At 42.0% G+C, this 21,912-nt stretch overlaps 1 protein-coding gene across 1 annotated transcript; it reads right to left on the minus strand.

Moving 5' to 3' along the window:
- Positions 1 to 332: 332 nt before the first annotated feature.
- LOC119315786 lies at positions 333 to 13,927 on the minus strand. Its single transcript, XM_037590271.1, has 3 exons — positions 13,865 to 13,927; positions 13,420 to 13,652; positions 333 to 795 (listed from the first exon to the last, which is right to left on the minus strand). The coding sequence occupies exons 1-3, from the start codon at positions 13,925 to 13,927 to the stop codon at positions 741 to 743; spliced, it is 351 nt and encodes a 116-aa protein (XP_037446168.1). The 3' UTR covers positions 333 to 740.
- Between the last annotated feature and the right edge of the window lie 7,985 nt (positions 13,928 to 21,912).

Here is a 21,912-nt window from a genome sequence, read left to right on the forward strand (position 1 = left end):
TCAGGCAGCACCTGCCGTGTGCGGCAAGAATCATCAAGCGCATAAAAGACAGCATCGAGCTATGGAGAACCACTGGAGCTGCATGCATTGAGAGCCCCTTCGGGGACCCCCCTTGAGAGATAAACCCCCCTTGTTCTAGGGGTTTGATCGTGTGTGGCAAACCCTAAAACTTTGATCCTAGGACCTTCATCACCATTGTTGTTTTCCCGCTACTTTCTACTATGATCAATGAAACGCCAGCAATTGTTGGATCTTTCAAAAAAGAAACGCCTGATCAAATGATAGGGAAGGGAAGACACAGACTTACAATAATTGTTCTTTTTTTTCTCATAGCTTCCATCGCGTTCACGGTCAAACTGGAGCCGCATAAACTGCCTCACAAACATGTGCATCGGACTGGCAGGAGGCATATATATCTTCAGCATATTATTTGCACTCAGGCTGCGCTGTGTGCTTGTCATTTGTTGCGCAGAAAACCTTCATGAAATAAGGCTTCGCCCACTTGGTCCTGATCTCATATATCATGTGTCATGTATGGGTGCTGTTTTAGATTATCATGTATGGGTGCTGTTTTAGATTATACTTTTCCATCAACATAGTCCAGGCATTTTCAAACTTGTCTACCATGAGCATGTGGTTCAAATGTACTTTCTCCCCCATCGTCAGATACATTGAGTGGTTATGTTTCTCACGATGCTCTGTTATAAACCAACTATTCTCTGCCGCTCCTAGGAGACTGGTCAGCATCGGGCACTCACATCTGCAAGATCGGTTGTTCTCGGCTTCAGTATTTCCCTGCAAAGATAACCCAATTCACTAGAACGCACTGACAGAAGTTAGACATTTTGTGCAGTTTGGGATAAAGATCACATCACTCACATCCTCACACAATTTCCTTCATTGATTTTGTCTTCTGCATGTTGAATCTACTTTTACCATATATTATCCCAAATCCCACTTCCCACAAGTACAAGTTGTAGAAGTTGTATGCCTCGCTGAGGGAGTCCAAGCTTGATCCCAACTCATGCTTGATCAGACTTTTTGTTGGTGCATTCACAAATTTCCGAATCGCTTGCTCAAGCGCAGCAAGGTACACGGTTTGGACCCTAGTAGAAAAGAAAAGATTTTTCTAAAAAAAAGTCTGATCAAGCTTCGACTAACAGAGCGGTCTATCCTGGACTAACAGAGAGCAACTAGTTAACGAGCGCTCATTCGGAAGTCTCGAAATGATCAGTGCCACTTGGCACGCTCTCAGCCATTCGCCATGTGTCGCGCTTTGGGCGCTCCTTTCGATTTTTGTTTTTTATTTTTATTTTTCCGCGTGCGTTTTCAGCTTTTTAGACGGGTTTTTTCAACGTCTTGGTTTTTCCACTGGTTTTTCTTACCTTTTCGATAAAAAAATTTGGGGAAAAAAATTTTGTGCGGAAAAATGCGTTTTTTTCCTTTCGTGAGAGTCACGGTTTTGCTTCCATGAGAGGCACGGTTTTGCTTTCGAGAGAGTCACGGCCGTGCCGCTCAGAAACAAAAAAAAACGTGTTTTCTGTTTTTTTTCCTTTCGTGAGAGTCATGGTTCTGCTTCCGCGAGAGTCACGGCAGCGCCTCTCGGAAAAGGAAAAAATGTGTTTTCTATTTTTTTCCTTTCGCGAGAGTCACGGTTTTGCTTCCGCGAGAGGCACGGTTGTGCTTTAGCGGGAGTCACGGCCGTGTCTCTCGGAAACGGAAAAAAGCGTTTTTTGTTTTTTTTGCCGGATTTACGGTTTTGCTTCCACGAGAGGCACGGTTGTGCTTTCGCGAGAGTCACGGCCGTGCCTCTCGGGAACGGAAAAAAACGCATTTTTTGCCTTTCGCGAGAGTCACTGTTTTGCTTCCACGAGAGGCACGGTTGTGCTTTCGCGAGAGTCACCGCCGCGCCTCCTCGGAAAGGAAAAAACGCGTTTTCTCTTTATTTTATTCCGTGAGAGTCACGGTTTTGCTTCCCCGAGAGGCACGGTTGTGATTTCGTGAGAGGCACGGGCGTGCCTTTTTCGGAAAGGGAAAAAACCCATGCTCTTGGTTCGATTTTTTCATCCGGTTTTTTTCGTGAAAAAAAGTCTGTCAAAACCTATCAACATGGGATCTAGTTTTGAAGATCTCGACGTGGAGAATCCAACGGTGAAAACGGTTAGAGATTTGGACGCACGGTTTGAGAGATAAAACGTTCTGAATAAACAGATCTACGGAAAAAGGGGAAACTCTCAAGCTGCGAGAAGTGGCGCGCTGCATGTGCGCCACTTGTCGCAACTAGGGGAGTTGAAGTGATCTTTGCAACGAGTACTTCTCAACTAGTAATTTCGAGACTAACATTATGGACCTTTGCTCAGGAATTTAGAGATGTCAATGTTCCACGGCCTGGGGAAATAAGGAGACGGACTAGTCACGTGGGCGCCTCTGCGCATACGGAAGTGGGCCAGCTCAACGCATTGTTTCCCTCGTATCCTGATTTTCTCGCGAACGATCTCTGACGAGTCAGGCCTGTTTTCCATCATCCCAACGCAACATTAGACGCATAGGATTTCGGGCTCAGCTGAGCCCGAGCACCAAATAGGCCCTTCCAAATACACAGGTGTTTCCCGAGCAATGTTATTATTTCACAAAAAACCACTATTTATAGAATATGTGGTTAAAATGGACAGATGGAAATTGTATATCTACTATTGAATGTATTGTCTGTATCACGATATACTTATTGCGTATATTCATTGGAAGCATTAATGTATTGGCAATATAGGAACCCAAATCTTACCACTTGTGTTTGAAGAATATACATTATGAATAGAAAGCAATAAATGTACTATTGCTGAGGATATTTTTTCTTTGAATATGCCTTGTGGTGTACTAAAGATATGATGCCAACATTAAATGATGACAAGAGTATGTAGCCTCGCGTCTATAAATTATGTATGAGGATCCTGTATATGTATCCCAACAGAACACATGAACTCTTACAAAAGAAAGGATTGTTTCAAACACCCAATGGGTTTTGTGGTAATAGTTGTCTTTCTATGCCTCTTGAATTCAACCTACTACGTTCGTCTAGCCGCGTTGATAGATGCACCTGGCAATCTACTAACCGAGATAAAAGTATGAGCAACACTCTAAATATTATTCTTGAAACTTTTTGAACAAAATTATTTTTAGCCAAAGATTCGACTCTTCAGTTCCTTGTATCCAAGTCAAGGTGCAATTTGAGGAAAATATTGCATCACATGTGACTTTTTAGCGATTCAACAGGATAAAATAATGGGACTTCTACCTCCCTACTCTCTCTCTCTCTCTCTCTCAGTACATCGAAACTATTGAGCACTCAGGAATGTGTGGCTCTTTGTTCTAACCATCTATGGACACTAAATTTGTGCGTCACAAAAATCTAATTAACTACAATATTTTTAAATTTATGATTAACTGCCACAAACTTATATATGATGCTCAAAGCATGTTATCACATAATTTTGTGATTTCGTGTGAAAATAATATTGTGAACTTTTGTATATTATCTCAACAATAACAACATTATTTTTGCAGCACGCAACTCTTGTGGAGCCACACCATTTTGACTTGTCTAGGAGGAACAGATTTCCTTCTGGAGAATACCAAGATAACATTGTTTCTGGGGTAAGTCACCACAATTTAAGGATGGAGCAACATATGCTATTCCAATGGAAGGATTAATTTGTTTTCCTATTTGTGCAATTCCAATCAGATAGGAGGGACAAAACCTTTAGTTACCTAGAAAGGATAAGATATTCATCCATTTGAATTATCAAGTATATATACTTAAACTTTTTTTATTGCCAGGTAGCTGTGTGGAGGACACAAATAGGAAAATACTATGGTCTCCGAGCTAAAATAGGTGTGTGGGCTCACCCGAATCAAAAACATTCTCAAGAATCTGGAGCATCCATATCTGTTGGTGGAAAATTTGGACGCATGCTCAGCCAAATTGAAGCCGGGTTTCATGTAAAATCTAAAATGAACTAACCATATAAATGTACATGCTGCTACGAAATGTCCAGTTTTCTAATTTTGTTTTTTCACTCAGGTTTTTCCTGACCTGTATAACAACAGTGATGTTCGCTTCTTTACGTTTTGGACTGTAAGTGCAAACCATTTCGTTTTCATTGTGCGAGTCTTTAAAAAATCAAGGACACTAAAACTCATAACAACCTCTTTATTTTTACCATTACTTAGAGGGATGGATATAAATCAACAGGATACTATAACCTAAAATGCAGCGGATTCATTCCTGCTAAAGGAGCTGCACTTGTTCCGGGTCAAGCAGTTGGTCCTCCCTCAACATATGATGGAGAAGATCACCACATCACAATTAGCCTACACACGGTAAGCCTCAAATTGGTTTCAAAAAGTTTTGATATAATTAAGAAGTTTGCTATTATCAATCATGCCTTATAATCTTGAGGAAACCATGGAAATATCAAAATAATGTATAGATTTTGCAAGAGAAAGGAATGAAAAATCTAGTTCAAGCTAGGCACATATTAATATCACATATGAATAAATATAGCATGAGCCTACCCCCATTATATATGTTAATAGGATCAATATATATTTGTGGTTCAATTAGCGATGTAATGCAAATTAAAATTACACATTGCATCTGGATCTTTAGGATTTTCTATTTGCAATGGGTTGAAAGGGAGACCCTACCTTTAACTTCCATTGAAGTATGTAAGAAACAACGTAAGAATATATAGAAAAGCTACATACTTTATGGTCTTTGGGCATAATGGACGATTTTAGGATGTACCCATTACCATGTTAACCGCTATCTTTGTACCAAAAGTATTTCAAATTGTGTACATAAGGTGGATGCAGTGACTAATCCTCCGTTGCAACATTGAATCTTAATTTGAAAACCCAAGGATTGACCCATGCATATGTGTAAGCCATTTGCTAGTAATTGATTTTGTTTATCTTTTGTATTGAAATTATAGGACCCTAATACAGGAAACTGGGTATTATACCGGGACGACCTAGAGAGGCCTTCTTTCCTAGGGCATTTTCCTAAAGATCTTTGCCCGGAGTTGAATGGTATTGCACCCCAAGTATTATTTTCTGGGTTTGCGACTTATCCAAGGAATGGCAGAGGGCCGGCAATGGGCAGCGGGCATTTTCCCATGGAAGGTGAAAGAAAAGCCGCATACTTTAAGAACATGAAGATATTCGACTCAAATGCTAGTGCTCATGATCCTATTCCAAGCATCATGGTCCCTTTGATGAATAGGCCGAACTGCTACAAGTTGGGCGACATTCCTCTTGGAGTAAAGAATAGTTATTTGTTCTATTATGGTGGGCTTGAAGGTTGTCATGGTTGATAACTAATAAATGCTTTCGGTTGCAGGTAATTATATAAATAAATAAATAACCTTTTTTGTTGTCATAATTCTCCCAACTGAAGTTTTGGTGCGGTTGTATCAGCATTGTCTTTTGGCCCTCTCTATTGTCCGTGGTGAACTATTGTCTTATTTTTTTCCATGCTATCAACATTTTTACTGCGTCCTCTGAGCTTGGCCGAAATGGGCTATGTCTTATTAATTTGATGTATGGGCTTAATTGTTGAGATACATCATAGCAATGCAAAGAAGTCCTCTATAGTGCTTACGGCGATAGCTATATCTCACCTGCTGTGAGGTGGAAGCTCCTCTCGCAGAAGGGTGCGTGGATATGGGACGACCCATTAGGTAGGTTCACTTGCTGCGCCTCGCTGTAGTTTGCTAGTTGTGGGTTTGCTACCGCTAATTTTTTTTGTAGGTTTGCTCTACTTCGTTTTTTCTCTGTTTTTTCTTTCTTCTTCAATTCCTTTTGTTTTTTCATCGGTTTTCTTTGTTTTTTATAACTTTGGTTTTAATTGTTTTCACTGGTTTTCTTCGTTTTTCACTGGGTTTTTTCGCGTTTCTTTCTTTCTTCACAGTTTTCTTTGTTTCTTTGATATTTTTCCTTTTGTTTTAGTTTCCTTTAACACATGACTCCTTTTCTCCTTCTTCTTTTGCTAAACATTTTTTGATACACGCTTAGCATGTTTCCAAATACATGTACAATTTTATGTTCATACATGTTTTTAAAAACTTTTTTGAATACATAGTCAACATATTTTTCGTATACACCATGTATATTTTTCAAATACATGTTTATTTATTTTTCAAATATATGCTTTAATGCCTATTTTATTTTTCATACCAATTGTATATTTTTGGTATACATATAAAAAAGTATATACATTCTAGCATTTTTCTAATACATGATTGACATTTGTTTCAAAATTATATTTTGATACACATTGCCCATTTTTCTTATACACGAGGAACATTTTTATATACATGTTTAACAGGTTTGAAAATGAATGATTGGCATCTTTAAAAAAATATTTATTGTTGATGTCTACTTGTTTTTTATACATCGGGAACATTTTTAATATACTTTCTAATATTTTCAATTTTCCAATATATTATTAACATTTTTTCAAACATATGTTTTGATGTTAATGTTTCTTCACACACGTTGTACATTTTTCGTATACATTAAATTCTCTTTTATGGCTAATTTTTTTGTTCACGTTAATATTTTTTATATATCTTTTAAAAAATATGTAATTAACTAAAAATTTATGTAAAGCAATTTTTATATTATATATATTAGAATATTTGCAACTACAAATAAGAGTGAAAACTGAAATCAGAAAACAACAACAAAAATTGAAAAAAAAAGGAACAAACTTGCACTTAATGCCCCGTGTGCTGTTCCGGTCCATTACCGATGGCGTTTGGGGCGAGCGCTCCTGCCATGTCGCGTAAAAAACACACAAAAGGAAAATTCACGGTGCTCGGAATTGAACTCTGGACCTTCCGCTGTGGTCAGCACACAAATTTAAGAACTATCATCTCGTACAGTCATCCTGCTGGTGAGTGAAATAAACTTTAGCAGTACTGTTGCTAATGTGTTTTCGTTAAAAAAGTACACATTTCAAATTTCGAAAATGTTTTTGGAAAGCATGAACACTTTTAAAAAACATATGAAAATGGTTCAATAACTTAATGATTTTCCGATAACACGAACATTTTTTTAAAAAATGGAACATTTTTGTCGATTTTTTGAACATTTTGAAAAATTGCAAACATTATTTTGTAAGTGTGATTTTTTAGAAATAAGAACAATTTTTCAAACTGTGAACATTATCTTGGAAACAACGAACATTTCCTAAAATTTACGATTTTTTTAAAACACGAACATTTTTTGAAAATCTGACAAATTTCAACTTTACAAACACTTTGAAAACGCAAACATTTTCTAAAATTGGTGACTATTTATTGAAAACATGAACATTTTTCCAAAATTTGTGAACATTTTTTGAAAACACGAATATTTTTTAAAATTTGTGAACATTGTTTTCAAACACAAACATTTTTTTAAGAACCCTGAACATATTTTAAAATTAAAAAAATGAATTCTAAACATTATTGAAATTTGTGATTTTTAAAAAGGAAATAGAAAAAGGAAAGAAAAGAAGAAAGAAACAGAAAAGATAAAAACAAAAGGGAAAATTTTACCATCACCCGGCGGATCGCAGCGGCGCGTCCGCCACCTCCCCTGCGTTACACGTGTCCAAGTGAGAGCCCGCACTCGAATGCGCTTTTGCACCAGGAGCTATGTTTCTGAAACATGTGTAGTGTTGCAATGGCCTATGACGAGTCTAAATTTTGCAACAAAACTTTTCTTACAAATTTTTTCTGCAACAAGACCTTGATTATAGAAAACATTTGCAACGAAAACTCAGTTGCAAAACATGCAACAAAACAACTGTTACAAAAAAATTCTGCAATAAGACCTATGTTGCAAAAATAATTCTGCAACAAGACATATGTTGCAGAAATAATTCTGCAATAAGACCTGTGTTGCAATGATGGGGCGCACCCGGCCGCCTGATGCAGCAAATCTGACGGTTCGTGACCCGGCTATTCTATTAAAATGATCAGCTAGTGGACGTGTAGCATGCCCCAAAACAAAAACGAAAATTTTAAAAAGAATCAGAAAGGAAAAAACAAAATAGAAAAAACCTAAAAGAAAACAAGCCAGAAAAAACAAACAGGAAAAAAACCGATTCGGGAATCTTCTAGAAGTTTCCCAAAACCCGGAGAAAACACCAGTCTTTAATAGGTACCATAACGCGAACGGGCCGGCCCAGATCGCATCGCTCACTTGTGACCCTGTGCGAGGAAAACCCTATTCGCCGCATTTTGCAGCGAATTGTCGATCTACCGCACAGATTCGATAGAAACTGGGCCACTCCAGTTAGCTCTTTTTCACGTGTGATCATTTTCCGGTTTTGGTAACCTTTTGGTTGGTTCCTGGCCAGTTTTGGAACCTTCCAGAAGGTTGTCGAACCGAGTTTTCTGGTTTGTTTTATTTTATTTCTTCTTCTCATTTATAGTTATTTCTTTTTTTATTTTTCTGTTTGTTTTCTTTCTTTCTTTTTTATTTCTTTTTCTTTTTTTTCTTTTTTTATTTTGTTGAAAATATTTATTTTTTTGTTTGTGTTTCCAAAAAATGTTCAGACTTTGTAAAAATGTTCTCAAAATTCAAAATTTGTTCTTGTTACACAAAAAATTTCAAAACTTTCGAAATTCAAAAAATGTATTGGATTCCAATTTTTTGTTCACGCATTCAAAAAATGTTCGCGCTTGCAGTTTTGTTTGGGATTTTTTAAAATTCTTCTCTGTTTCAAAATTTGCTCTCAAGATTCAAAAAATGTTCCTGCTTTAAAAAATTCACAAACTCCAAAAATGTTCATGTTTTTGAAAAATGTTTGGAAGTTCAAATTTGTTCATTTTTATATATAAATTGCGTTTGTGAAAAAATATCGTACATTAAAAAAATTACTCAAATTTTGGAAAAAAAATCAGGATTTTGTCAAATAGTGTTATGTTTGGAACAGTACTTAGCTTGTTTCTTATAGAGCTCCGTTGTATTCTTGTCGGCAGGTCCATTCTATCGCACTGGCTAACCGAGGTCGCGCAAGCAGGTAGTCCCGAGTTTGATTCCTAGCCACCGCGGGCACCCTTTTTCTTTATTATTCAGACTCGTTTTTGCAGTGCACAGAATGGGCCGGCCCAGTCGGCGCGCCCTGTGCGGCGGGGCGTTTATTTGCCGCAGAACGCGGCAAACAGGAGCTTCCCCTGTGCGAAGCCTCGACAGCTTGACGCAACGTGTCTCATATAGCATTTTCCCTTGGCGCTGGAGTTTCTCTGGGCCGGCCTATTAACAGGATTCAAGCCCAACCGGTTTTGGGAAGGTTCTCCGTAACATGTTTTTATTGTTTATTTTCCTTTCGGTTTTCTTTATTATTATTTTTTGCTTTTCCTTTTGTTCTTTTTCTGTTTTACTTTTAATTTTCTTTTTCTCTTTTCATTTTTATTCTTGTTTTTTCAATTTGCAAAAATATTTTAGATTTTATGATTTTTTCTGTTTTATTTCTGTTTTTTGTTTCAATGTGTGAACATCTTTTTTTAAATTCATAAACATTTATTGTAACTATGAACAGTTGTTTGAAATCATGAACAGTTTTTCTAAAATTACGTACTTTTTTACTTTTCACATTTTTGCGAATTTTCCTTTTGAATTCATGAACAGTTTTTTGTTCATCAAATTCAAAAATGCTCATCAATGTAAAAAAATGTTCATCAAGTTCATTTTTTGTTCACTGGATTAAAAATGTTCATGAAAAGGAAAAAGTTATTCGTTGATTTACAAAAATGTTCATAACATTACAAATTTGTTCATAGATTTTCATAAAATATTCATCAAGTTTTTGAATACAATTTTTGTTTATAATTTTAAAAAATATTCATTGAATTCAAAATTTGTTCATGAAATATAAAAATGTTCATCATTATTGAGAAATGCTCATAAAAAATTGTTCATTAAAATTCAAAATATGTTCCTTCTTTTGAATTCATGAACATCTTTTGACAATTCACAATTCAAAATGTTTTAAAATTCTAGAACTAATCCAGAATTATTTTAATATAGAATAAAACAATAACCAAAAAATAAGAAAGTAAAAGTGAAAAATGAAACAAGGCACGCGCGGGGGCGTGAGGGTGCGCGCTGTCGGGGCGCCCCACGCATGGTATAGGACCTCCCGATGGGCTCAGACCTCCTAACGACCTATTCCTCGCCAGGTGGAGCGTGTGCCTGCATTAGAGTATCTACGACCGGACTCCCTGTACACGTGCTAAACATTTGGATAGGCTGCCTGGTCAGTGACCGGATGCAAAAACTCCATCCAACTAGGCCCAAACACTCGGACTGACTGACAACCCCAATATCCAGCCCATATATGAGGCGGATATAAGGTCACCCGAACGCTCCCGGGTGCAGGCGCCACGTTGGATCAGCCCTCTAGGGCTTGAGCCATCCCCACAAAAACCCCATCCCTTCTTAAGAACCCAAGTTTCACCTTAATCTACACTCACCTTCTCCGCTCTCCTTGTCTCCTCCGCTTCCTCCCAAACCCTCCCCTCCCCACCGCCATGGCCAGCTTTGGTGAGCGCCCCGACAACGAATCTGATCCCATCGACTAGGATGGTCTCAAGGAGGAGGAGGACGCTAAATATAGCTCCGACGCGTCAAACGACTTCGCGCTCCGCATCGCCGGCGAGCGCTCTCATGTGGACACTAACGGTAGCTCAAGCTCTCTCGCATTCACTGCTAGCTCCTCCACCTCTCGCCGTAGGAATGCAGGATGCAGTCGCCCTTCCCGCTCCGCGCCACTCTGATCTGTCCCGTGATCATCTCCGCTTCCCCTCCGGCGCGCGTACCACCCGGGCGGCGCTGACTCCTCGTGTCCACGGATCCGGTGCGCAGGCTCATGTCGAAGTCGGAGGCGAAGGCGAAGGCCACCCGACACGAGCGACAGCGGGCAGTGGCTGCGGCGGATCCCGGCTCGTCTCGGCAGCGCGCATGCTCCATGCCGGTGGATAAAGAAGAGACGCCCCTCCGCGAGGTGATGCCGAGGTCGTTGCCCACAGGGGAGACCGACGCGCGGCGCATCCAGTTCAAGAACGCAAAGGTGCTCTACCTCGTTCTTGAGGCGTCCGAGTGCCTCTCCCGGGAGAAGGAGACCGCTCTGCCAAGGCCGACCGCCACACCAAGGAGCAACGGTGTCTCCTCCATCGCCTCTCCGGGTACATTTTGTCCGCATTGAAGAGCGGCACCACAATGGACGACGAAGACGACCCTCCCACCGCCAATGCGTACATGGAGGAGATGGACCGCCGCGCCACTGACCGCAAGGGCAAGGGCTCAGCCAAGAAGTGATGAACTCTACCGGTCGCTATGCCATTTTAGATTTTAGTTGTTTTTATGTTCGTTTGATGTATAATTTGAACTAGCTCGGCTGTTTTGGATGAACAAATTTCATGTCCAATGTCCGCACCTACTAAGCTTTTATGTTATATCTATGATCTACGTAATATGCATGGATTTGTATAAAATAGGGTATCCGTATTTGAGGTTTGTATTTGTGGAGGATGAAATTTAGGTACTGTCGGGGCAGTGCCAACGGACACGCTCGGACACACTCGCGAGCGTATAGACTCCAAATTAGGTGATCTTGGTTGTAGCTACTCTTACTTCCTAGACCTCTCTCATGACTCCCAGCCAGTGTGGATCCGCGGACACGAGGAGTCAGCGCCGCCCGGGTGGTACAGCAAGGTTGGGCGAAGCACGACAATGTCGGCTTGTGCTTCCTTGACCCAAACTTGCCCTCTGATTAGAGCATTAGAGCATCTACAACCGGACCCCCTATTTGCTTTTTAGACGTTCGGAACGTCTGCCCGGTTAGTAACCGGTCAAAATAAGTTGACTGAACCGGACCCCTCAGTTATTTCCTATATGTTTGGACTGATCAATACCCCTTAAATCAGTACCAAATGTACGGACGATATGAGGGCGCCCGGACGCGACCAGGCACCCCGCTCCAGGTCATAGCGGTCCCACTTGCAGCCACCCAAAGCTTCTTCCTCTCTCATTTGTGCATCCAAAATTTTAGTCCCACCTCGCAGCGCGAAGCGAAAGTCAACCGACTTAAATAGCCGCGTCAACGGATTGCAGCAAGCTTCTTTGTTATTGCATAGATCGAATCTCGTTGTGTGAACAAGATAACTTGACACTAGATTGCATTTCATCAACTGATAATTGTTCATCTAGTGTCAAGTTCATCTCGTTTATATATGTTGATATTCCTACTATAATGACAGTGGATTTTTATTTTGTTTGTCAGGTTTTATCAACACATTGTGATTCAAAAAGAGCAGTATTGACATCAGTGTTTTCTCTGTGATAAGCAGAGAAGATTTATAATGACAGTCTATCTTCTTAACAAAGAATGTAATGATGTCAAAAGCTTGTTGCTTCTAGACGACTCGGCTATTTAAGCCGGTCGACTAGCTTGTCACGTGACGAGGCGGGACCCGCCGGTTCAACACGGACGTGACGATCGACGTGCATGGCCCTACATGTATTAATTGTTTTGAAAATAAGGTATGTGGTTGCAAATAGCAACATTTGACGCCCACTTGATCACTGTCCGCAGGCACGTTTGGACGCGGCCGCGGACATTTGAGAGCTTAAATTTATAGCTTGCGACTGTAGATGCTCTTACTTGTCTCTATAAGTGCATCAATGCCATCCTTTCTAGCCACGCCCTATGCATTGTTGGAAATCGACCCACATGATCGAGCACATCACAGTACGACAAACACACGCACAAAAAACTGATGACCAAAGGCATGTGTCTTGTCTTTCCTTTTTCTCTTGATTTATTTTCTCCTTTTCTCACGATGTTGATACCAAACTCAACAGCCGGCTGCATATCCCTCTAGTTACTAAGCTCCCGTGAAATAACGAGCTCACATCGATTCCGTCTGTTTTTCACTTAACTACCAAGATGTCCGTGCGCTGCACAGAACATCAAGATGTATTTGTACGAGTAGTTTATCTTGTGAGAGAAAATGATGAACGAGGAAAAACCTTATTTGCAAATGTGGATAGGAGTGTGGCTATCTCTTTGCAAAATTGACATAGTTTCCTTCCTATCCGTCAGATATAAATTAAACGGCCTATCATGACCAACTCTATTTTTTATAAAAGTAGAGATGTCCCCGCTTGTCAGTTGGTCTACCACTGTTTTCCACCGCCTCCGCCTCCCTGCCCCTCGCACCCTTTTCACGGGTTTGACCACCGCCTCGTCGAGTAACATGGAGATTAATCAATTTTGATTTGAGAAGCAAAGTTAATTAACGTCGTCGCTACTGAGGGAGCACAACAAAGGATATGCAGGGGAAAGGGGTTCGGCAGGCTCTGTACCTCTCGTCCCTGACGGCGAGGTTGAGCAGCGTGAGCAGCCATGGCGCGCCGGACCGGAGCATGGCGACGAGCGGCTCGACGGCGGCCGCCAGCTTCCGGCGGTGCCGGGCGGAGGCCCACGTGAGGCGCCGCACCTCGCGGGCCGCCTCCACCTCCCCGCGGTACACCCGGTCCACCAGCGCCCGCAGCGCCGCCGTCTCCGACGGCCGATCCGCCGCCCCGTGGTGCTGGTGCTGATCCCCCAACACGACGGGCTCATCGGCTCCGGCGACTCCATCTCCGCTCCGGCTTCAAGGGGTAGCTCCACTGCTTGGCCTCTATGGTTGGCCTCGCTTGCTGGTGGGATGCTAGGACGGGTGGGGGTCGGACCGTCGTGGTCTTATTGGGAGCACGGGCGGGGGCGGATGGTGACGGCGACGGACGGGGACGGCGACCGTCCCGTTACCTCTCCGTTCCATTTCTCTGGCTTTTCGTTCCATCGAGCGTTGTGTGTGTCAGCCGCGGGCATGGGGAACCGCGGATGGCTGACCTCCACGGCTCCCCAAGCCGCCCGCTGCTCTTTCCACTGCAATCGCCTTCGCCTTGCACATAGACCTAGCTCTTGCCGCTCTTGTCCGTTATGTTGACTGCTCTAAGCTGGGAAGAAGACTCCATGAACTGACGACGCGCGGCGCATAGGCTCGAGAAGAAATCCACATAACCAGACGAGGTGCACGACGTGGAGGTCGTGCCCAGCCCATGCAGGTGTGTAGCAATTAGCGAAGCGAGTTGTGGAGGCGTCTCTGGAAGCGAAGGTTCTTAGGATGACAAAGCGACCTTAGGTAACTAACAACATGCTATCTAAGCAGACTTCCTCGCCGATGCGAACCGAGGTCGCCGTGAGATCGCATCTATGTTGGGCGTTGGCAGATGAACCAATGCAACTCTGCAATCCTGGGCCACCTCCATGAGTGCTCTTTTAGCTCCACTCTCTTAGGCATCTCTCAGTCGGTGCATCACTTGGCCCAGGTATGGCTGCCTGCGGTGATGCCTTCTCCATTGTCCTCCGATGTCAGTTGGCCACCGAGTGGTGCTTGTGACGGCGTCTCATATTCTATTGTTCAAATATATCACGATTTTCTATTTTCTTTTCCCCGTTTTTCTTCTTGTGTTTATTGCTGTCTCAACCATGTCCTCTGTAGCTCAATTCCGGTTTTCATTGGTGTTGCTACGATTATGAGATGCATCGGATTGTTCAGGTATTGCTGATCACAGTTAGTGATTGTGGGCTCATTTAATATTCTGACTACGATGTGGGGCAGGGTGATTTCACCGTCCATCTTCCAAAGATTAGCCATAGATAAATCAATTGACAACTGATTGCTGTAGGGCTACTACTTCCACTCTCCGAACCATGTAAAGTAATAAATGGCACATGTTTATATACTCCTAAACAATGGAGTACGACTGCATTGTAGGTCCATATCTGCAACTGATATGATTTCTGTTTTAAGCAGGCACTAAATACTATTCAATGAGTCATGAATCCAAAATTATCTTTCTCTATTTTTTGGCATGATAAATTAGATCAAAGAAAAAGTACAAGTAACTGGTTTGTCTAAACCTGCTTACTTTTTTATCAGTATTTTTTGAGTGATGGGCAAAAGAAACACACTTGAGTGTATCTGCTCATGTCGCTTGTTTATATGAATATGGGGATACAGTTTTCAACTATCAATATTTTTTCCTATTAGTGGATGGTGTTGAGTGGTAGCATGCGCCTCTAACTCTTGTTGATGTGAAAACTAGGTTGCAAGAACTATTCACAGTTGATTGCAGAAGATAAGGGAATGAAATGCATGAACATGTATGTGTGTTCCCCAAACCAATTTAGGCCCCACATAACATAGTTAGAGATCACCCCTTCTGCATATGGTATATATAGGTTCGGATTTTACATGTGTGTACCATGAAAAAATTAAACATGTATTCATATTTGTTTGTCGTTGCTAGGTTTGCAACCATGATACTATTGGATTTACGAATTTAGTTGCCCAATACTTATACTCCAAGTGATGCAACCTTATACTCAATTTTCTAACTGAAAAACTTCAATTTGAAAGTAGTGATCTGATGTTCCGATTACAAAGAAGCTACATGTGTAGAGTACATTGTTGTCCTACTAAAATCAAATATCTAAGATTAGCTGCAACAAATTGAGGTGAGGAGATAAATATCACATGGTTGTTTGAGGAAAAGGAACTGGTATTGCAGTCAAATTTTATTCTCACGTTGTCAGTGAGAGCTATGAGATACTCCGAATCAAACCTCATTTTCATGCAGATTTACAAAGATGTTGAGTTCTCTAGGATCATGGATGCCTGGCAGGTTCTGAAAAGGTTATTGTTATCCTGGAATTGCAGATAGTACGTTATTAGACCAATTTCTCATCGGATGGTTTACTTACAATTTATTGTGAAATGGAAGTAATATTATTTTCCTCTTGAGGGCTTCAGTTATTAGCAAGTGTGTTAGGATCCTAATCAAATGAAGTTTGTCCAAAAGGAAGGGGTTGCTTTATGGAGTTCAGTGTCTCAATGGAGAGTGGCGACCAATGGCTTGCGCTAAGAGAAAATATGACGGTTGTAGTCATACATAATTCGGGGCACTATACACTTCCCCATTTGCCTAAGAAGAAAATGTGGTATCTCGATATCAGTATGCACATGAATGTTAATTTTGTATGTGTTGCTTGTTGTGGGATGGCTGAGGAATCAAAAACATTGGCATTGATCCGAAGGAAGATAACCATGTGAAGGTGTGCCGTGGTGTATTTAACAAATAGTAAAAAGCCATGGATGAGATGTGCTTCTCAAAAACTGAATTTATCATGTGCACAAAGTGTGTGGTATGATACCATACGAATGACTAAATAAAGACTCATATGAACCAAAACTTTAAGGACCCCGATAACTGCCACACGTGTGGCATATCGGGTGGTTGTGCCGCACGCCTTGTGTGGCATGGAGTCGACCCCGCCCGCATGACCGCGTCCGGGCGCATGCAGCCACATCCCGCACGTCCGGTGTGTGGCATAATCGCCCACACGTCCGGGCGAACGACCGCGCTGCCCGCACGACCCAACACGCCCGTCGTCCCGGCCTCCTTTCGATCCCAAGTGCGACCTGCGCCGTTGTCTCCTACCTCTCGATCCCCTACTTCCATCACCTTCCTTCTCTGGTTGCCATGGCAACCAGATCAGATCCCTAGCGCCTCCCCATCGCTAACCAACACCCCCAACCCCGCCATCCCAAGACGATGATCTAAAACAGGTGGATCTTCAATATCCTTTTGTTTCTCGGCCTTCTTCTGTCCAAAAATTTGAAATTGCAGATTGCCCACAAAGATGGCAACTAGATCCATGCTGTCTGGGCAAACACACCATGGTTTTTGTGTATATTCACATTTTCCCACCAAAATACACCAGATCTGCCATATTCTGTACTAGAGTTGAGCTAAGCTTCTGGGTTGGCTTGGTGCGAGCAGTTGGTACTGAAGGATGCGTAGGAATCACTAAAAATAGGGAGAGAAAGGAGGAATTTGGCATAGGGAGGGAGGAAAAATAATTGCCACTTGTATCTAGCATCAGTTGCCACCTATCGTTCTCGTTAGTTGCCACCACGTTATGTTGTTGCTTGCCATCCTATTTTACTGGTTATTGCCATCGCTTCAAAATGATAGCTGGCATCCAGATTTTAGAAAAGAGAATGAATGTTCATGTCCTACTTGCCATGATATGTTGGTTGCCAACGCAGGAAATGTGATAAGATTGCCGTGTTATCTTCTATGTGCAAACAACAATAATGCATTTTGTGGATTATTGATGCGTTCTTGTTCATGAAGTGACAAAAAACACAGTGGCAGAAAAAAGCGGAAGAATGAATCACAAAGACGGCACTGATCCTAGGTTTTCTCAAAGGCCAGAAACGCCCCCTTGGGATGCAGCAGAGTACAATCAACTCATTTCTGCAGGGCCTTTGCTGCCACTACTAAAGCAGTACGCGGGCATCGGTATGGTGCATGATTTAAAAAAAGGAACAATTGCCATGTTTGTGACGAGGAAGGTGCCATTCTACTTATGTCCTACAATGTCATTTTTCGCACGTTCTTATGATCCAACCACACTCAGGGGATACCATGGCAAGTTCAGTCACAGGGTGCTAACGCTGACAAATGTACGGGTGACCAACTTCAAGTAGCTAATGTGGCAAATCAAGGTAACGCATACGAAAAACAAACATACTAGTGTGGCCATGAAATTAAACTTGCAAAGATGGCAAAAGACTCATAAGTTATATGGGAAAAATTTAGGACCTTCATGCAACATGTGGCATCAGGTGGCAATCATGTACCTGCCATCAACGTCGTACATAGGTGAGTCCATGAAGTGAAGTTGTGGACAGTGAATTAGGAGAAGGAACATAGGTGACATTGGGGTTGCCATGCCTGGACAGCTGCAATTGCCATGTGTCATAAAATGTGATTGCAAAATGTCTAAACAACTGTGGATGACAGGTGTGAACAAATCTGTGTGGCATGGATGCACCACTACATGTGCCATGTTGTACAAACTACAGTTGCCATGCATTGACCAACTGCTAAAATGATCACATGTTGTTATGGTGGAACCACATCGGCAAATGTCTCATGGCAAGCTTCACAGTTGCAGGCTAACGCATTTGTAGATAGAGCACATCAAATTGGAATGACAAACCAGATACGATCAACACATGCGGCACAACAAGGTAAAAAATGTGAAAGAGAAAAACAGTAGTGCATTAGCTTTTGTGGGAAAAGCATGGGAGGAAAAGTAGATTTGTCACGGTGGTGGTGGAAAAAACAAACAAAAAATGCTACCAAGTGGTCGCGTGTAAAAAGTCATCTATTGTCTTCAGGATTTACCAACTGCTATATGATTGTGTGCAACATTCATGATTGATCGCATTTGACTAGTGAGCTCGTACCTAGAATACAAGTTTTGATGCTAAAAGATGCTGGTTGCCATGTCTTGGCAACAGTAGTTGCCATGTATGTTGGATTGTAGCTGTCATGGCTGCAGAATCCAAGTTTTGATGCTAAAAGATGCTGGTTGCCATGTCTTGGCAATAGTAGTTGCCATGTTTGTTTGACTGTAACTGCCATGACTGGAAAACTACAATTGCCATGCATGGCCATATGCAGATTCCACGGCTTGCTGTGTGAATGATGTCATGCCAAATCACATGTAGTTGCTGTATTACGTTATGATAAACATGCCATTCAAGAAATGCTTACACCTATACCTATTTTTTATTGCAGGACCTTCAACTACAATCAACAGCAGTGCGGGGACATCTACTGCAGGATCCTCTGAGCACGCGGAAGAAGCGTTCCACCAGCCAGCCAATAATCCTGCCACAAACAATGCAGAGTCAGTGTCGGAAATGGCAATTGTTCCAGCAATGCCGACAAGCACACCTTTGCACACCAGCACAGGCAACACTCAAGCAGATGAAACAGCTGCCGATACTGAAGTGAATGATGAAACTGATGACGAAGCACAAGGGGATGAAGAAGATGGGCAATCAGAAATCATGGTACCTCAGCCACCGTATGTTGGGCAGAGATTTGATTCATTCGAAGATGCCAAGGAATTCTACCAGAGATATGCAATGTTCCATGGGTTTGCAGTCAACACCGAATACCATAGGAAAATTAAGAAAACTAACGAGTACAATAGAGGTGAGATGAGGTGCTACAAGGCACGAAGGAACAAGAAGGGTAAAGGTGTTGCGCCTGTCGTTTCGGAACGAAAGAGAGGTATCATTGTCAAGACAGAATGCCCTGTCCGGTGTAAGCTAAACGTAGATGGGGCATGATGGGTGGTAACTGAATATTTTGACAAGCACAACCACGAACTCATAAAGAAGTTTGACCTGGTAAAAATTTTGAGCGCCCATAGAGGATTCACCCCCTCGAGAAGAAATTCATAAAGCTGCTACATGATTGTAATGTCGGTCCATCAAGAATGGTCCAAATATTGTCCCTCATCCACAGCGGAGATGGTAGACTGAGTAGCATGCCCTACATACCGGCAGACGTCACAAATCTAAAGGCAAAGTACCATAGAGAGAGCAGGTTGGCTGACATAGAAGACATGATAGCCTACTTTGATGAGAAAGCAAAAGCAGATCCAGAGTTCTTCTACAGGATAAGATTGGATGATGAGGACCGTGTCAGGAACATGTATTGAGTGGATGGTGCTGCAAGAAGAGCCTACAAAAATTTCTGAGATTACATTTCGTTCGATGCAACATATCTCACTAATACGTACAAGATGCCCTGCGCTCCATTCATAGGAATAAATAACCACAATAAGTCATTGCAGTTTGGATGCGGGCTCGTTCGGAACGAAGACACGGAGGGGAACACTTGGTTGTTCAAAACCTTCTCGGAGTGCATGGGTGGACTTGCTCTGATGAACATAATAACTAACTAGGATTTTAGCATGCGTGCAGGCATAGAGGAGGTCTTTTCGTTGGCAGTGCACAAGCACTACATGTGGCATATTATAAAGAAGGCTGAGGAGACGCTAGGACCGTTCTTTGTTGACCATCCAGAGCTGCACAAGGCATTCAAGTTGTGCATGGACCACAGCTTGACGGTGGAGGAGTTTGAACAGAGCTGGACAGCTATGATTGAAATATATCGAGTTCAAGACAACGAGATGCTTGCTAGCCTATGGGAGAAGTGAATGTACTGGGTGCCGGCCTACTTCATGCAGTGCTTCTTCCCATTTCTGCAGACTATGCAGCGCAGCGAGGGGTTCAATGCTGTTCTGAAGCGGTACGTGAGCCCTGGCAACTCATTGATGTAGTTTGCCAAGCAATACACAGCTTTGCAACAAAAAATAATGGGATCTGAGCTGCAGCAAGAAGCAAACACCGTGCTCAAGCAGCCTAAATTGCTAACATATTTACCAATGGAGAGGCAGATGAGCAAGACATATACCAACAATTTTTTTAACAAGTAAGTCAGTTGTGTTACCATCTTATTTGCACAAAGCATGAAGGTAGTAGGTGCCATATAGAATGCAATGCAGTTGCCAGCTTTTTTGAAATGTTGATATGTTGAAAGTAGCCATTGAGTACAGGGTAATCATGATATGTAGTTGCTGTGTGGAGTCAACTATAGTTGTCGTGTTTACTGAACTGTAGTTGCCATGTTTAATGAACTGTAGTTGCCATGTGAAATCAACTATAGTTGCCATGTTTAATGAACTATAGTTCCATTTGCCATGATGGAATGTAATGCACTTGCCAATTAAAATGTTATGCATTTGCCATGTGAAAATATAATGCAGTTGCCGTATGGAAACAAACAACACAAGAACAGATGTGGGCAAAAATCAGGATTTCCATGCCATCATTCATTTTAAATGCCTTTGCTACGTTACAGCCTACATCATCATAAGGTGCTACAAAACATCATATAAGAGTTTAGCAAAAACCACAAAAAACTTGCAGATTCCAGGAAGAAATAAAGAGGGACAGCATGTACACGACTTACCAGGTGGACGAACATACGTTCAAGGTGTGTTCTCTCTTGGGCATGTCGGATTCAGAACCTGAAGACCCAGACAAAGGAAGGAACTATTTTGTGAAGGCCTCGATAAGCGAAGGCGAATACTACTACCAATGCTGCAAATTCGAACAGGACGGGATTGTGTGCTGTCACATACTAAAAGTAATGGACATGAGCGCGGTGACATGAATGCCCCTCCATTTCATACGGCGGCGATGGACTTGGGACGATGACAACGCGTTGGGGCCACAAACATCAAATGCAGTTTTGGCTATGCATGATGAAAGACCAGAGTCAACCATGGAAGCCGTGAGGCACGTTGTGTTGACAAAGAACTATGTTGAACTAATAGATGAAGCTTGCAAGAGTGATGAGACAGCGAGGGTTGCAGAAAAACACTAGAAGGCACTGAAAAGAGAGCTTGATGAGATCAAGAAGAGGAAAGATGTGCCTTCGTCCACGGGGCCATCATCTGAAAACTCAGAGGTAGGATCTAGAACAGCAAGCACACAAACCCAGGTCAGGAACCCACCCCATTCCATCACAAAGGGGCGTCCAAAAGAGATAAGATACAAATCGGGATTGGAGATTCAAGCAAAACACAAGAAAACAAACAAAGGGTTGGGCAATCCGTAAGCAAGATTGAAGCACCGTGACTTGGTTGTTGGTGACATTTTTTGTAAGATAGACGTTCTAAATTTTTAAAAATGGAAGAATGACTCTGGAGGGGTATCAGAATTTGAAGGAAAATGTCATGAATGAATAACTGCAGTTGCCCCGTGTGTGGTACTGAATTTTCCATGCCTTTTCTACCGAATCGGCCATGCCTGTTCCACTGAATCTGCCATGCCTTTTCTACTGAATCTGCCATGTTAGTTCTACTGAATATGC

Source organism: Triticum dicoccoides, chromosome 6A (assembly GCF_002162155.2).
Source record: "Triticum dicoccoides isolate Atlit2015 ecotype Zavitan chromosome 6A, WEW_v2.0, whole genome shotgun sequence".
Classification (NCBI taxonomy): Eukaryota; Viridiplantae; Streptophyta; class Magnoliopsida; order Poales; family Poaceae; genus Triticum; species Triticum dicoccoides.

Bases quoted from the DNA above. Each gene is read 5' to 3' on its own strand.
- LOC119315786 (XM_037590271.1), bottom strand. From the start codon at position 13,927: ATGCCCGCGGCTGACACACACAACGCTCGATGGAACGAAAAGCCAGAG. The intron at 13,653-13,864 runs GTAACGGGACGG...TTGGGGGATCAG, and splicing joins CAGAGAAATGGAACGGAGAG to CACCAGCACCACGGGGCGGC. The intron at 796-13,419 runs GTACAGAGCCTG...TTATCTTTGCAG, and splicing joins CTCGCCGTCAGGGACGAGAG to GGAAATACTGAAGCCGAGAA.